We start from the raw sequence: 18,426 nt of genomic DNA on the forward strand, positions 1-18,426 counted from the left end.
GATCGCATGGGCCTCAAGTATAATCCATGCTTCAGACCTGGTTTTAGGAATTCTAATTCTAATATTGATGAGTGATGATAAATAAGAAGGTAGTTTATTCAGAAGTGCTTTATAGACAAACACGAGAGCATGTTGTTCTCGTCTCACGGACTCCGAAGTCCAACCCAGAGTTCTGTAGCTAGCACCCATAATAAACCTAAGTGAGTAATGATAAGTAGCATCCAGCGATTTAAGTGTTAATGCCGTAGCATGCATGTAAATAATATCGCCATAATCTATAACAGATATAAAAGTAGCTTGCACAATTTGTCTTCAATTTGTCTTCTATTTGTCCTGTTTCTATAGAGGAAGCCTGGCCTTGATTTTTAGCCGTTTACAAAGTTCATCAATATGTATTTTAAAAGACAGTTTACCATCCAACCATATCCCTAAGTATTTATATGCAGAGGCCTGATTAATTCGAGAACCATCTAAGCTCATAAATGCAAGTGTATTTTCATTCATGAGTGATCCAACTTTTTGAACCTGATTAAAAATCATAAAATGTGTTTTCTTTGCATTTAAAACAAGTTTCAGCTGTATAATATCGTAAAATCTGTCTCCAATAGTGATAATTATTGGTCAGCCATTGAAGCGATACATTACATGACAGTGTCATCAGCATATAAATTAATTTGACACTTTCTTATCTCATCACTGATATTGTTTATTTAGAGAGTGTACAGTAATGGACCAAGAAAAATATATATATACTGTGGGGAGAACAAGTATTTGATACACTACCAATTTTGCAGGTTTTCCTACTTACAAAGCATGTAGAGGTCTGTACTTTTTATCATATGTACACTTCAACTGTGAGAGATGGAATCTAAAACAAAAATCCAGAAAATCACATTGTATGATTTTTAAGTAATTAATTAGCATTTTATTGCATGACATAAGTATTGGATCACCTACCAACCAGTAAGAATTCCGGCTCTCACAGACCTGTTAGTTTTTCTTTAACCAGAAGGGGACTAGGGTTCCAATTTGGGAACACCCCCCCCACGTTTAACCTCCACACATTAACAAGTCCAATGGCTCAAATGAAAGATAAACACCTTGTTTATCTACCCAGAAAGTCAGATTTCTAAAATGTTTTACGGCGAAAACATAGCACATATTTATATTAGATCACCACCGAAACAAAAGGCAAGCGGCGGCCATTTTGTCCCAGAAAAAAATACAATTTAAAAGTAGGATTAAAAAATAAATCATTCACTAACCTTTTGAAAATCTTCATCAGATGACAGTAATATTACATGTTACACAGTACTTTTTTTTTTTTCAATAATATGCCATTTATATCCATAAATCTCGGTTGACGACATTTAAAAAAAAAAATGCTACTCAAATGTCCGGAGAAATGATGATAGCTCCGACAGATAACGTCAGATAACAAGCAATAAACATGACTAAATATACATGTTCTACATATATTTACAAAGATACACTTCTTCTTAATGCAACCGCTGTATTACATTTATTTTTAACGTTACAGACATCGTTCACTGGGCTATACTATGAGTCGGCGCTCAGATATTAGCAGTATGTCTCCTCTACGTTTGGAGTCCACAGAAACCCCAAATAACCACATAAATATTCCCTTACCTTTGATGTTCTTCCATCAGAAGACGTAGAAGGAGTCATACTTACCCAATACATCGTTTGGTTTCAGGTTGTGTGTCCCTGTATTAGCATATGCTAACAGCTTCAGTTGAAATGCGTCAAAAATGACTTCTGGTCCAGCACTCTTGCGCATCAAAACTTCCAATTTACATATTATATGTCGATTAAACTGGTCAAACGATGTGCAAAATCGAGCTTTATGATGTTTTTAGCATGTAGAACAAAGAGCAGCGCTAACAGACAATCCGGTTTCAAATGCTGGATCATGGAAAAAGACGTACTCCAAATCGGCCGCGCGCAATAGAGTGCATGTTTTTCAGAGGGACACGAGCAATTTCGCCCGCCAAACGTGCAGGGCTCGTAGGATTCTCACAATGAACGTGCCATTTGAAAGCAGACATCGCGCTGAAGAGATAGAGACTGTTCCTGGATCGGTAGCTGCCCGGGAAGGGTGGGGGCCATGACGTCAAAGTTGACCCAACTTTTCTCTTCACAAGAGAGAGTTTGGGAGAAAGGCTGCCCTGAGAGTTCTGCTTTACATACAGACATAATTTAAACGGTTTTAGAAACTTTAGAGTGTTTTCTATTCAATAATATTTATATATAATTTATATAATTTATAATTTATATGCATATATTAGCAATTTTGGGAAAAAATATTTTCAGTTTACTATGGGCACGCACTTTCTCCAACGGGGGCAGTATAGAGGGGGAGCTCTAAAGAAGGCCTCCTGTTCTCCACTCATTACCTGTATTAACTGCACCTGTTTGAACTCGTTACCTGTATACAAGACACCTGTCCACACACTCAATCAAACAGACTCCAACCTCTCCACAATGGCCAAGACCAGAGAGGGTGTAAGGACATCAGGGATAAAATTGTAGACCTGCACAAGGCTGGGATGGGCTACCGGACAATAGGCAAGCAGTTTGGTGAGAAGGCAACAACTGTTGGCGCAATTATCAGAAAATGGAAGAAGTTCAAGTCTTTGGGCTAGGGTCCTTTTTTTCAGAATTTCCACCTGATTGACATGCCCAAAGTAAACTTGCTGGTACTCAGGCTCAGAAGCCAGAACATGCATATAATTGGTATCATTTGATAGAAAACACTTTGAAGTTTGTAGACATTTTAAAATAATGCATGAGAATATAACACAATTGATATGGTAGCTGAAAATCCAAAGAATAAAAAAAAAATGTAATGGAAAGCTATGGGTCCTATGTAATTCCAGCTCCCAGATTGCAATTCCTATGGCTTCCACTAGATGTCAACAGTCTTTATTCAGGGTTTCAGGCTTATTTATGAGAATTTTGAGTTTTGGTACCAGGAGTCACAGTTGGAAATCCGTCTGTGGGTGCGCGAGGACGAGGACGCGCACTTGCTAATTTTACTTTTCTATTGAACATACTTCTTTCCATATGAAATATTATATTTTGCTTACATTTTAGGGTACCTGAGGGTTAAATATAAATGTAGTTTGACTTGTTTTACCAAAGTTTAGCGGTAGCTTTTTGGATTCCTTTGTCTGCAGGTTGAAAGTGGATTACTGAAATCGATGGCGCCAACTAAACTGACTTTTTGGGATATAAAGAGTGATTTTTATCTAACAAAATGACCATGTATGCTGTAGCTGGGACCCTTGGGATTGTAAAAAGAGGAACATTTTTAAAAGTAAGTGATTTTTTTAATCGCTACTTGTGATTTTATGAACCCTGTGCTGGTTGAAAAATATGTTGATGTGGGGCGCCGTCCTCAAACAATTGCATGGTATGCTTTTGCTGTAAAGCCTATTGAAAATCGGCCAATGAAGTTAGATTAACAATAATTTAAGCTTTTAACTGATATAAGATACTTGTATGTTCGTAAATGTTTAATATTACGATTATTTATTTGAATTGCGCACCCTCCAATTTCACCGGATGTTTTCAACAGGTGTCCTGCTGACGGGACGCCTAGCCCTAAGAAGTTTTAAGCATGGACAGGAAGTCCAGTGTGCTGCTAACTGTTTCACCCTGTTATGTTTTTCTTTCCAAGAACTTGTTGCACTTCGGTCAGCAGATTGTCCTCTGATTCCATAGTGCTGTGCCATGGGCACAAGGCTTTCTTTTTGAATAAATGTGACAATGATACATATATGTATATACTGTACTCTATATCATCTACTGCATCTTTATGTAATACATGTATCACTAGTCACTTTAAACTATGCCACTTTGTTTACATATTCAGACCCTTTGCTTTGAGCTCAGGTACATCCTGTTTCCATTGATCATCCTTGAGATGTTTCTACAACTTGATTGGTGTCAACCTGTGGTAAATTCAATTGATTGGACATGATTTGGAAAGGCACACACCTGTCTATATAAGGTCCCACAGTTGACAGTGCATGTCAGAGCAAAAACCAAACCATGAGGTTGAAGGAATTCTACGTAGAGCTCCCGAGACAGGATTGTGTCGAGGCACAGATCTGGGCAAGGGTACCAAAACATGTCTGCAGCATTAAAGGTCCCCAAAAACACAGTGGCCTCCATGATTCTTAAATGGAAGTAATTTGGAACCAACAGGTTTGGAACCTTCCTAGACCTGGCCGCCTGGCCAAATGGCGCAATCAGGGGAGAAGGGCCTTGCTCAGGGAGGTGACCAAGAACTCGATGGTCACTATGACAGAGTTCCAGAGTTCCTCTGTGGAGATGGGAGAACCTTCCATGAGGACAACCATCTCTGCAGCACTCCACCAATCAGGACTTTATTGTAGTGGTCAGACAGAAGTCACTCCTCAGGAAAAGGCACATGACAGCCCACTTGAAGTTTGCCAAAAGGCCCCAAAAGACTCTCAGACCATGAGAAACCAGATTCTCTGGTCTGTTGAAACCAAGATTGAACTCTTTGTCCTGAAAGCCAAGAGTCACATCTGAACGAAACCTGGCACCATTCCTATGGTGAAGCATGGTGGTGGCAGTATCATGCTGTGGGGATGTTTTTCAGCAGTATGGACTGGGAGACTAGTCAGGATCGAGGGAAAGATGAACTGAGCAAAGTACAGAGAGATCCTTGATGAAAACCTTCTCCAGAGCACTCAGGACCTCAGACTGGGGTGAAGGTTCATCTTCCAACAGGACAACGACCCTAAGCACACAACCAAGACAATGCAATAGTGGCAAAGGTGCTTCAACAAAGTACTGGGTAAAGGGTCTGAGTAAATTAAATATTTCAGTTTATATTTATTTATACATTTGCAAAAAATGCTAAAAACATATTTTTGCTTTGTCATTATGGGGTATTGTGTGTTGATTGACGAGGGGAAAATAACTACTGAATCCATTTTAGAGTAAGGCTGTAACGTAACAAAATGTGGAAAAAGTCAAGGGGTATGAATACTTTCCAAAGGCACTGTAATTTGTATGACATCAATTTTTTATTCATAAACTACCTATTTGATGGATAATTCCTTTAAAATGTTGGGCACCATATCACAAATCAATTTCCGTTTGGAATTAAATAAAATATTTTTTATTTGATCAAAGTAAAGAAAAATACAAACGCACAAAGGCTAAATATTTTGACCAGTTTCATAATTTAATACATAAACTTGAGCCAACAAGATGGAAATAAGAGTAAAAAGATGTTAATGTTGAGGAATCAAAGTGAGAAATGTTAATTAGTCTCGGACACCATTATGAACTAGCCATATTGTCATACCAGTCCAATACTGTGTTTATACCTGCACTAATAAAATTCAATAAAACACATTACAAGCAAGCACCAGTTAACGTTCATTTAATTGAGTTGAGAAGCCCTATTCAACATGAGATTTAAAAATCATGGACAGATCTTGTCATGGCTCTCCTACTGAATGGAAGGCATGGAACCAATTTATGGTTCTGCTGTTAAAAGATGTTTGGTCTTGCACATTTGATACAACAATGTTTGTCGATCAAATAGTTAAACTAGTTTGCAAGTTTGGGCTATTGTAATATTGTTATTGCACGTGACGCACCATACCTAGGGTGGTCTGGTCTAAAGCATGGCAGGTGTAAATATAATGTCATGCCAGAACTGCATATTTCATGTAATAAGAGCAAAAGTAAAAAAATAAATAAACATATCTATACTGAACAAAAATATAAACGCAACATGCAACATTTTCAACGAGTTACAGTTCATATAAAGAAATCTGTCAATTAAAATAAATTGAGTCGGCCCTAATCTATGGATTTCACATGACTGAGCAAGGGCCTAGCCTTGGGTGTGCCTGGGAGGGCATAAGCCCATCCACATGGGAGCCAGGCCCAATCCACTGGGGAGCTGGCCCAGCCAATCAGAATGGGTTTTTCCCCACAAAAGGGCTTTATTACACACAGAAATACTCCTCAGCTGTCCGGGTGATAGGCCTCAGACGATACCCCAGGTGAAGAAGCCGGATGTGGAGGTCCTGGGCTGTAAGTGGTTACACGTGGTCTGCGTTTGTGATGCTAGTTGGACCTCCTGCCAAATACTCTAAAACGATTTTGGAGGTGGCTTATGGTAGGGAAATTCTCTGGCATCAGCTCTGGTGGACTTTCCTGCAGTCAGCATGCCAATTGGACGCTCCCTCAAAACTTGAGACATCGGTGGCATTGTGGTGTGTGACAAAACAGCACATTTTAGAGTGGCATTTTATTGTCCCCAGCATAAGGTGCACCTGTGTAATGATACTTCTGTTTAATCAGCTTCTTGATATCACACACACCTGTCAGGTGGATGGATTATCTTGGAAAATGAAAAATGCTCACTAACAGGGATGTAAACACATTTGTGCACAAAATATGAGAGAAATCAACTTTTTGTGTGTATGGAAATCTCTGTGATCTTTTTACTTCAGCTGACGAAACATGGGACCAACACTTCACATATTGCGTTCATATTTTTTTTCAGTATTCATAAAAAGACAGTTGAAGTTGATTTATTGATTGATTCACCACTGTATTTATGAAAATGTTACCTGCACAGTTTACTGAGATCATGTGTTATTGGTTTAGCTTGGCAGAAAACATGCTCTAGCCTGGCATGACATTCACACCTGCCGCTCCAGATCAGAGCACCGCTCAAGGACAGGTATGATGTTTGCATCACGTGCAACAATTTCTTTGTGACATTTTGCAATTCACTATAACCTGTTGAATCTGAGATAACGCTAAGGTTAATTACATGTTGAATGTACTTGTCTTACACAACACAAACACAATTCAGACGCAGATGTTTAAATTGCAAAACAATATAAGAACATATGTGAAATACAGTACATTTTAGTGGTCAGATAAAAAAAATAATAGAAAAAGCAGAGTACAGTAACTGTCATATAATAGTCCCCTTTATACAGTGACACAGTTCATGGTGTCCTTCTGTTGTCGATCGGTCCAATTCTGTGAGGAGAGACAATATAGGATTGTATTTGAATAACCTAGGGAAAATGACTGAAAACTTGAAACATCCATGTGTAAAATACATTACATACAGTAAATACAGTTACAAACAAAACAAACATGTGGAATTTTTTTTTTTTTTAACTCCCCAGACATAAATACAGGCAAACTATAGATGGTGAATCGTGACCTCATTATTACAGACAAACTTACCAAACTCAGAGCTCAAACCTCAGTTGACTTTCCAATGGCCACATTTTGAACCTGTGGTGGAAAAAAATTAATAAAAAATAAAACATCACTTCCTGTTGTATAGCTTACCAGATCACAAAGAGGTGAATTTTCACTTCGGCTCCCATTGACATCAGTGTATGACTTGTTTTTTTTTACTATTGATATTTTTTGTAATTTTTATGCTTTATTCAAACAGTGCAGAAGTAGATGGTGATGCAGGAGGTTAAGAAGGGAGACGCAGGCGGTAAGGCCGGGCCTGGTCTTCGGTGGGCAGGCCTACCTGCGATAGCGCCAGCCATGTTTCCACTATACCACGGGCTCTACACCACCCCAATGCATGACTAGGTTGATTTAGAATTCACCCTAATAGTATTATAATCCTTGCGAAGTTGTACAACTCATGGTTAGGCTCAACCCACACCTTAGGTGGATCCTTAGTCATGGCTGGTGGTCTGTGTGGGAGCAAGGGCGTGGTGGTTCTCTCTGTGGACCGGGTGGGACTCTTGGCCTTGTGGAGGTTGGCTTCGGGTCTGCGGGTTAGCACCTCCTTCAGGCCGACGACGGAGGCGGCGTCCTCCGCCTCTCTACCAATTGCGGAGTGACAGCTGTGGCTGGAGCTGCTGAAGCCGCTCACGCTCTCTCCTGAAGACTCGGAGCTGTTCACTGGAATAGGAAGGGGAATCCGTAAGACTTGTCCACATTCTAAGGAGTGCTCAGAGAAAGGAGTGCTCAGAGAAAGGAGTGCTCAGAGAAAGGAGTGCTCAGAGAAAGGAGTGCTCAGAGGACTGTTGATTTAGGATCAGGTCCCACCTCTTATTCATTGTGACTCAAAAGGTCCAAACTAATCCAAGATCAGCACTCCTACATTACTAGACGCTTAGTAAATATGGGCTCAGGGCTTTTAAATGACTGATCCTTTATACATTGTCTTTAGTTCAATCATAAATGAGATGAAATAGATCCTCTGTCATATTAATAAAGCATTCCCAAATGTAATTAGTTATCTGCCTGGCAGTGAGACTCAAGTTTGGGAAAGCACCATAAAAATTCCCCTTTATAATAAAGCATTCCATTCATGGTTGCGTTTGCAGACTTATGTAAGATAGGCTACTATTGCTAATGTGATGACTAAATTGGAAGGTCATAATTTAAGATAACAACATAACTCAATCCCTATTTGCAGAAAAGACCCCAGCGAGTAGTGGAGTGGGCCTAGGCTAGGCTAGAACAGATACTGTACGTTTCTTTCCTTTCTTTGCATGGAAAAAAAGTGTCCTTTTATAAACACATTTCATACTATTTACATGACTGGAGACAGTAGATTGTTTTTCTGCCTTTATAGCTACCATTTGGAAGGGTGTAAAATAGCCTGGCTCATTTTCTTTTGTGGATTGAATTCAACATGAAATCAACAGGTCACCATGTTATTGGATTTACAGGGCCAGATTAATGCAGGGGTTTACCCCGGCTGAAGAACCTGGTCCCAGGCCCGTTGAGGGGGGGCTCTCACTCTTACCTACTGTCTCGACCTCTGAATGCTCAGCTATGAGAAGCCAACAGACATTTACTCCTGAGGTGGTGACCTGTTGCACTATTATTTGACCCAAGTCTGTTAAGAACAAATTCTTATTTTCAATGATGGCCTAGGAACAGTGGGTTAACTGCCTGTTCAGGGGCAGAACGACAGATTTGTACCTTGTCAGCTCGGGGATTTGAACTTGCAACCTTTCAGTTACTAGTCCAACGCTCTAACCACTAGGCTACCCTGCCGCCCCGGCTTGAACATCTTGAAGAATGATCTCGTCATGTACTCTTATAATCTCCACCGGCGCAGCCAGAAGAGGACTGGCCACCTAGGTTCCTGCCTTTCTAGGGAGTTGTCTAGTCACTATTCATCGCTTGCTCTTTGGGTTTTAGGCTGGGTTTCTGTATAGGCACTTCGTGGCATCTGCTGATTGGAATTGTATTTATTTGTTTACAGAGAATTATGGTGTGACAGGAGATTGGGGATCTGTGATTTCTCAATCTGGCCCTGTGGATGTAAGTAAAATACTACATTTATTTATGTCGAGTTTCAGCAAATCCTATCAGTTTTTCACATTGATTCAATGTCATCAGCTATGAATCAATGATATTGAATCAGATACTGAATCACCAGATATTACTTTACCCAGTGGGTTGTGTGCATGATTTATTCTAGGAAGTAAATTATCCCATGTCAGTTTCTGATTCCCAAATGGTGGGTTGGGTTTGGGACCAAGTGGTGGGCCATCATGACTGCGTGGCCATGCACGCCTCCAACTCAATCATCAAGTTTGCAGACGATACAACAGTAGAAGGCTTGATTACCAACAATGACGAGACAGCCTACAGGAAGATGGTGAGGGCTCTGGAAGTGTGGTGCCAGGATAATATCCTCTCACTCAACATCAACAAAACAAAAGGAGCTGATCGTGGACTTCAGGAAACAGCAGAGGGAGCAGCCCCCCTATCCACATCGATAAAACAGCAGTGGAGAAGGTGAAAAGCTTCAACTTCCTGGGTGAACACATCACTGAGCATCTGAAATGGTTCACCCACACAGACAGGGGAGGTGAAGAAGGCACAACAGCACCTCTTGAACCTTAGGATGCTGCAGAAATTTGACTTGGCACCAAAAACCCTCAAACTTTTATAGATGCACAATTGAGAGCATCCTGTCGGGCTGTATCACCGCCTGGTACGACAACTGCACCTCCCATAACCGCAAGGCTCTCCAGAGGGTGGTGCGGTCTGCCCAACGCATCAAAGGTGGCAAACTACATGCCCTTCAGGACACCTATAACCACCTGATATCACAGGAAGGCCAAAAAGATCATCAAGGACATCAACCACACGAGCCACTGCCTGTTCACCCCGCTATCATCCAGAAAGCGAGGTCAGTGCAGGTGCATCAAAGCTGAGACCGAGAGACTGAAAAATTGCTTCTATCTCAAGGCAGTCAGACTGTTAAATAGCCACCACTAACACATTAGAGGCTGCTGCCTATATACATACACTTGAAATAACTGGCCACTTTAACAATGGAACACTAGTCACTTTAATAATGTTTACATATTTTGCATTATCCATCTCATACAGTATGTATATACTGTATCTTAGTCTATGCAGAACATTGCTCGTCCATATATTTATATATTCTTGATTCCATTCCTTTACTTAGATTTGTGTGTATTGTTGTGAAATTGTTAGATATTACCTGTTAGATATTACTGTACTGTTGGAGCTAGAAACACAAGCATTTCGCTACACCCGCAATAACATCTGCTAAACACTTGTATGTGACCAGTAAAATTTGATTTGATCATGGCTGCTTAATTTTGGGCTGTGGTATGAGATTAGGTCCTCTCTAGAAATAGATCACTCTCTTCATTTTTGGGGTCACAGAAAAATCCCCACCATTTTTGGTGGCTGGGTCACTCATAGAACAAACATTTCTGAGAACCACCTAGCCTCTCTCAACAGTAGCTGTGTCTTACAACAAATAGGAATCATAGGAAGATAGTCTGACCCTGTAAACAGTATTTGGACAAGGAGACATCAATTCATGCTTTAGATTTGTTTAACTGGCTACAACCAAATGCAAACTTCTCCCCAAATTAGCATGTTTTAATGTATGTTCCCCAAATGAGCTACCCTTCTCATTATATCCACTCACTCAGTAGATTCTGACTTCCGCTCTCCTGGTCCATGTCATCCTCCTCCTGGACCCCGGGGGGTGGGGAGTACCCCCCGTGACCCCCTGCCCCCCTCTGCTTCGGGCCACACAGGTACCCCTCCACGGCGGACGACAGGGACCCTCTCCCAGAGGACGAAGAGGAGTGGCTGCCGGAAGACGACGAACAGCTCCCCGAGCCAATGGAGTTAGGCCGCAGCACAGGACAACCGCCCTGTGAGATAGACGTCCCCGGGGAGGCCAACGCCTTGGATTCTGAGAGGGCCAGAAAAAATCAAATTGTATAAGACGGGACATGAATGAGACAAAAATAGAAATTCCGAAGGAGGATCAACCAGGACCTCGGAAAAACATGTTTATGATGGTGTTAATTTATTACTAAGAAGAACCATTCCAATTATAGTCTAATTGAAATATTCTATTATGGGTGTGTACCTCTTCCCATCAGAGCACAGTTGACTGCCCTGTCGTTGATGGCCGCATCGCTAGGCTGGATGTCCATGAAGGGCCTGTTCCCGATACCCATGAACACCCTCTCCTGCATACGAATCTCTAGAATATAGCAAACAAAATACCGTTTGAACATTGACCTATTTTGAGAAATGAGCTGGCAGAGATACATTTGTATTGGAGCAAGGCACAACATGTTACCATGGACAGAGGGAAGTGGAAGGATCTAATTTTGGCCTTACATATGGTGACAAGGGAATGAAAAGGATTTAATTGACATATAAGGATAGGAACACAACAACAAAACTCAAACATTGACCCAAGAAATACTATGGCTGTGTACTAGTCTCATTCCAAGATGTGTAGAGCTTCCCGTCATGACCCTCACTGCTTCTACTTAAAATCCAGGTTAATAGTACTGGCAAGGCAAACTGCATGCCAGAAGCCGGACATTTTTATTGCCTCTATTCCTTCATGACCACCTGACCAAATGATCACAGTTGAAAGTGTTGGATTGGTGTACATCATATTGCACTCACCCATCAATTCCATTCACATCAGTGGGAATGCGGGAAAGAGAATGGCATACTACATGACTGCGAGAAACCAATAAAACCTACAGGTGTTGGATCTTAATTTGATCACTCTATTGTTGGTTAAAATGTTCCTGCACCACATTATTGAGCTTCAAGATGTACATATATTCACTGAAAACATGCATTAACACACGGTTATATTAACCCTATTGGACTTTTCATGTAAACTAATTTTGACCAGTTAATAGCCTAACCAACAATCAAGCAACATTATGGACTAAACGTTCAAATCTTGTTGCTGCAGGATCATTTTGCAGTGACAATACAGGTCAAATTAAGATCCAACATCTTTACTACTACTACATACTTCACTTCTGGCACATAAATGTATGACAGTTCTGAAAATGTTACTACAGGTGTAGGATCTTATTGTGACCAGTATTGTAGCAGCAAAATCATTCTGCAGAAACAGGATTTTATCATTTAGTCCATAATGTTGCTTGATCAGAGGTAAGTCTATTAGCTGGCCAAAATTAGGCTACATGAAAAGGGGAATACTGTTCATATAACCGTGTGTTGTTCTATTTATTTCAGTGCATTTATATGAATCTACATTTCTTCGGTACAGGAAAATTCTCTGATCCAATTAAGATCCTACATCTGTAGCTTTCAAATCCTTGCTCCTCAATTCCCAATTGACGTTTAGTAATGTTTTCCGTCACAGACCAGATCACCTGAGGACTCTTTCTGGTAATTCTGAGAGACCTGATTGGCTGGGTGACCTCTGACCTCTATTGTGTACAGCCTGCTCCCAGAGGATGCGCTCAAGGTCTTTGGTCCAGGCATCCTTCACCTCACTGTTCCCGGCCTGCAGCGTGTACGTGTCCTGGGACTTCCTCCTTCGGAACCAGATCTCAAAGCACAGCCCGCTGTCCCCCGAGTTATGGGTCATCCCAATGTCAGAGGTCTGTCAAAATAGACATGGCTTTTACTTAAATACAACGTTATGAAGACTATAAAGGCCTACACTTTACGGATATTACTGTGTACAACTTCGTCTTAATTTCTGCTTAGAAATTAATCAACCTAGACCACGTGTCAAACTCATTCCACGGAGGGCTGAGTGTCTGTACTTGATTGATGAATTAAGGTCACTAATTAGTAAAGAACTCCCCTCACCTGGTTGTCTAGGTCTTAATTGAAAGGAAAAACCCAAAACTCGCGGACACTAGGCCCTCCATGGAATGAGTATGAAACCCATGCCCTAGACAGACGAGGTCATCTGCAGTGCACGGTTCCCTTCTCCATTTTAAAGTAGGGGTATGTGTTAATGTATCACATACAGTTCTGCTAAGCAATAGAGGAAGTTACATGTTAGGAGTGTAGATAATGGGACATTCCATATAAATGCTCTTTCGTGTCACACAAGGCCTTTTTATAACTTAAACATGCGTTTCAATGAAAGCCAAGGGAAGTGGCTTCAGCAAAAGATTCATATTGGGGTATATTGTGCTGTGTTGTATATTGACTGTCTACACACCTTAAATGACTGTTTGTAGACATAAGTGTCATTGCCCACATCAGTCCACTTGGTCTTGCTGAAGAGGACGAGGTCCTGGAAGAGGAAGATGTGGCGGAAACATTTCTTCTTCCTGAAGGACACCAGGAACTCGTCCTGACGAATCAGCTGCCCCTGCTCCTTCAGGTTGACCTAGAGGCAAAGAAAGATGACATTGAGGGCAGGCTGTATTCTGCCAGGATATTTCTGAGGTAAGATAAACCATTTTTAGTACCTTGACATTTGACATTATACTGTATTCACCCCCTGATAGGAACAAACTAGCATGTTTTTTAGGTTCCCGAACAACCTCACAAATGTGGTAGATGGTTATCTGGGTCGGATGGGTAAATCATTATGCCAAAGTGAGTTTCACCTGAAAAAAAGGTTGATGATCCCTGCACTATACTGTATGACCGCAAGGTCAGTTGCCAATGCACAGTAGACCAGAGCCAAGTGGTGCGTTGAAGTTCAGAGATAACAGGTGCGGTCAACTGCATGGGCAGTATACAGGTCTAAAAGGAGTGAAAGGTTTAAACAAGCTTGTTATCTTACAAAAAATGTATGCAACCAAACTACCTCACAAACTCGTTATCTCTCTCAGAACGATCTTCTTGGCCCTAACCAGTCAGGCTTCAAGGCAGGTCACTCAACTGAGACTGCTCTTCTCTGTGTCAGAGAGACTCTCCGCACTGCCAAAGCTGACTGTCTCTCTCCTCTGTTCTCATCCGCCAAGCTCAATACACCGCGAACCATCAGATCCTCCTCTCCACCCTCTCAGGGCTGGGCGTCTCAGGCTCTGCACACTCTCTGATATCATCTGTCATGACTCTCCTGGCTGAGGATACAAGGCCCCAGATCAGATTAGCAAATGGCTGACGATGACCAGGGTTTCAAGCGCTTTCGGAGAGCCTCTGACACAGAGAAGAGCAGTCTCAGTTGAAATATTGAGATGAGATATTGGATACAAATGTTGCTTTTGTATGTCTTGTCACAATAAAACCAGGATAGGTGCTAGAACATTGGTCGTGGATGAAGTGAGTTCCCTGGGCCACAATGAAAACGACTTTGAGCACTTCGGTTTTTTAAACTAACAATATCGGACCCCCTATTACTCCTGTCCACTCCCCCGTACCCCAATCCATCGTAATTTCCTATTCTTCCCTATCTATTCTACAGTTTATGTTCTTACATACTGGAACTGATATGAGACAGACAACTAGCATCACACAGTTGTTCCAAGGATAAAGTTGCCTCGGAAGTAGTATGTCCTATGCAACACTACAACAGTGAAAAACCAACAATCCAGTCTAGTCCTGTCCTGTCTTGCCCAGTCCTCTCCTCTACTCTCAGATGACCTCATCCCCCACCCAACCCCACATGTCTACTATGGTACACCCAGAAATAAGAGGATGTGTAAGAACGTAATGTTTAGATAGGGACATATACTACCGGTCAAAAGTTTTAGAACACCGACTCATTCAAGGGTTTTTAAATATATTTGTTTAACAGTTTTTTTGGTTACTACATGATTCCATATGTGTTATTTCAGAGCTTTGATGTCTTCACTATTATTCTACAGTGTAGAAAATAGTAAAAAGAAAGAAAAACCCTGGTATTAGTAGGTGTACTAAAATTTGGACTGGTAGTATATATGGAATAAAGATGGAGTTTCTGCCTCTGCTTGCTCTTTAGGGTCTAGGGTCTAGCCCAGGTTACTGTAAAAGCACACGATAACCCCCACTAAAAAAAAGGGATTCATGAATACATGTGATGGATTGGCTTCACCCCCTAACACTCACGTCACAGTCCTGTATGTCGTCCATGGCCAGCAGGTTGTTGCCATGCCGCAACTGGAACTGGATGACTTCAAGCGCACGCCTGACTTCAGCCTCCTCGCGGCCCCGGTGGGGCCCACAATCCCTCACCATGTCCTGCAGCAGCAGGCTGTACTTGCTGATCCGCTGCACCGGCTTCAGCAGATATGATGACAGGTCCATCTTGTCGCCCAGCTCTATCTGTTTTTGCTAAAGTGTTGGGAAGATATACAGTGCATTCGTAAAGTATTCAGACCCTTTGACTTTTTACACATTTTGTTACGTTACAGCCTCATTCGAAAATTGATCAAATATTTTTTTCCCCTCATGAATCCACACCCAATAACCATACTGACAAAGATAAAACAGGTTTTTAGAAAAAAATGAAATATCACATATATATAAGTATTCAGACCCTTTACCCTGTACTTTGTTGAAGCACCTTTGGCAGTGAATACAGCCTTGAGTCTTCTTGGGTATGATGGTACAAGCTTGGCACACTGTATTTGGGCAGTTTCTCACATTGTTCTCTGCAGATCCTCTCAAGCTCTGTCAGGTTGGATGGGGAATTTGCTGCACAGTTATTTTTAGGTCTCTCCAGAGATGTTTTATAGGGTTCAAGTACGGGTTCTGGCTGGGCCACTCAAGGACATTCAGAGATTTGTCCCCAAAAGGCACTCTTGCATTGTCTTGGGTATGTGCTTAGGGTCGTTGTTCTGTTGGAAGGTGAACCTTCGCCCGAGTCTAAGGTCCTGAGCGCTCTGGAGCAGGTTTTCATCAAGGAGCTCTCTGTACTTTGCTCCGTTCATCTTTCCCCTCGATCCTGACTTGTTTCCCAGTCCCTGCCACTGGAAAACATCCCCACAGCATGATGCTGCCACCACCAGGCTTCACCGTAGGGATAGTGCCAGGTTTCCTCCAGACGTGATGGAGGGTCAAGGAAATGGGTTTTACTAGAGAAAGCTTGAGCTGACAATGACTTGGTGATAAAAACACAAGCTGGCAATCGATAGACAAGATGTTGGTGTGTGTGACCTGAGAGAGATAGCCTGGATGAGTTTAGAACAATCTCTCAACAATCTCAGATCTTCTTCGAAATCTGGGAAACTAAGCCGGGTTGGGAGTAAAACATCCCGTGCGGATAACCAGGAGATGGACCAAGGTGGCTTATTGGAGGGGTTGAACCAGCCCTGACTAAGCATTTTTTGTGTCCTATATTATATCTGTTTGTTCATTTTCAGTTAGGTTACTCGGCCCAACAGTCAAGACTGTTGGGTGGACCAGTCTCATTATTGCAGTAATTAATCCATATTGAAGAAAGAAATGACAAAGTCTCTCTCACTTGATTAGAATATTCCACCACAGCTGTCATGTGCCTTTTACTGTGGAGTGGCTTCCGTCTGGACACTCTACCATAAAAGCCTGATTGGTGGAGTGCTGCAGAGATGGTTAACCTTCTGGAAGGTCCTCTGTGGAGATGAGAGAAACTCTGGAGCTCTGTCAGATTGACCATAGGGTTCATGGTCACCTCCCTGACCAAGGTCCTTCTCCCCCAATTGCTCAGTCTGGCCAGGCACCCAGCTCTAGGAAGGGTCTTGGTGGTTACAAACTTCTTCCATTTAAGAATGATGGAGGTCACTGTGTTCTTGGGGACCTTCAATACTTCAGGAATGTTTTGATACCCTTCTCCAGATCTGTGCCTCGACACAATCCTGTTTCAGAGCTCTACGGACAATTCCTTCGACCTCATGGCTTGGTTTTTGCTCTGACATGCACTGTCAACTGTGGGACCTTATATAGACAGGTGTGTGCCTTTCCAAATCATGTCCGATCAATTGAATTTACCACAGGTGGACTCCAATGAAGTTGTAGAAACATCTCAAGGATGATCAACGGAAACGCACCTGAGCTCAATTTTGAGTCTCATAGAAAAGGGTCTGAATACTTATGTAAACAAAGTATTTCTGTTTCTAATACAATTTTTTCTTAATCTAAAAACCTGTTTTCCATTTGTCATTGTGGGGTATTGTGTGTAGATTAATGAGGACATTTATTTAATACATTTTTAGTAAAGGCGGTAACGTAACAAAATATGAAAAAAGTCAAGGGGTCTGAAACTTTCCGAATGCACTTTAAAGGTTACAATAGATTTAGGGTAGATACAATACATCAGGGCGCTACTTTAGCATTGATTTGTTAGGCCTTTTCCCATGCAAGTTATTCCTTCAATAGCGTCTTAGTAGGAATGTCGTACAATAGGAAAAGATTATGAAAATGCAGGAGTATTGGGAAGTTCGTGTCAAAATATACTATTAACGGCCTCATGATCCTTCGCAAAACCGGTTGTTCCAGTGTTCCACTTCCACAACAAATGAATTGATCTAATATGAATGTACTGTGAGGGATGGTTGAAGTCCTCACCTTGAAGAAGTCATGGCCGTGGTTGAGGAGTAAGCCGTCTGACTTGGGTTTGTTCTTGCTGTAGAGGGCGTACAGACCAAAGCACTCTCTCTGGATAGAGGAAAAACAATCCAAGCAACAACGTTGAAACATCGGATGAAAATGGGTCTTTTCTGCCTCCTTTTCAATTTCCAATGAGATACAACAGAAAATATCCCTGTTTTTCATATTGTTGGGAAAACAGGAAATGGGATAAAAAAAAACATCTTAGGAAATTCCCAGGAACTCTGTCTAATCTCCAGTGTGCACATCTGGAATATTTTAGACAGTGGTAGACACTGCCTGCTTGTTGATTCAACAAGATTTTAGTTGAACTGACTTGTGGCATGCGGTCCACATCACTTGTTGGGGACTGCAGATCACAGATAAGATGCAAAAAAAGTCTGAAACGTCTCTCACCCCAATACATTGTTGTTGATGGTTTGTATAAGAGCAGTTGGATTACAAGATACTGTAATACCAGTGTTACTTTCCTTTTAACTTCCCTGTGAAGTGATGGGGACACTACCCTGGAGAGGGTGCCGTCCTTCACTTAAACCTATCGTCATCATCACAGTTTGATCTTGAAAACTATAAAACAATTGA

General features: G+C 41.5%; 1 protein-coding gene across 1 annotated transcript in view; it reads right to left on the reverse strand.

The window, feature by feature from the left end:
- Nucleotides 1–5,163: 5,163 nt before the first annotated feature.
- Nucleotides 5,164–18,426, reverse strand: part of LOC118388995 (uncharacterized) — a 49,997-nt gene continuing 36,734 nt past the window's right edge. The window contains exons 16-24 of the mRNA XM_035778645.2: nt 17,803–17,892; nt 15,367–15,591; nt 13,547–13,717; nt 12,796–12,973; nt 11,456–11,572; nt 11,003–11,275; nt 7,727–7,968; nt 7,285–7,335; nt 5,164–7,071 (exon numbers count right to left, since the gene is read on the reverse strand). Coding sequence (XP_035634538.1) covers nt 7,297–7,335; nt 7,727–7,968; nt 11,003–11,275; nt 11,456–11,572; nt 12,796–12,973; nt 13,547–13,717; nt 15,367–15,591; nt 17,803–17,892 — 1,335 coding nt within the window. The 3' untranslated portion in view covers nt 5,164–7,071; nt 7,285–7,296. The remainder of the gene's footprint in view (nt 7,072–7,284; nt 7,336–7,726; nt 7,969–11,002; nt 11,276–11,455; nt 11,573–12,795; nt 12,974–13,546; nt 13,718–15,366; nt 15,592–17,802; nt 17,893–18,426) is intronic.

This window comes from Oncorhynchus keta, chromosome 10 (genome assembly GCF_023373465.1).
Source record: "Oncorhynchus keta strain PuntledgeMale-10-30-2019 chromosome 10, Oket_V2, whole genome shotgun sequence".
Lineage (NCBI taxonomy): Eukaryota > Metazoa > Chordata > Actinopteri > Salmoniformes > Salmonidae > Oncorhynchus > Oncorhynchus keta.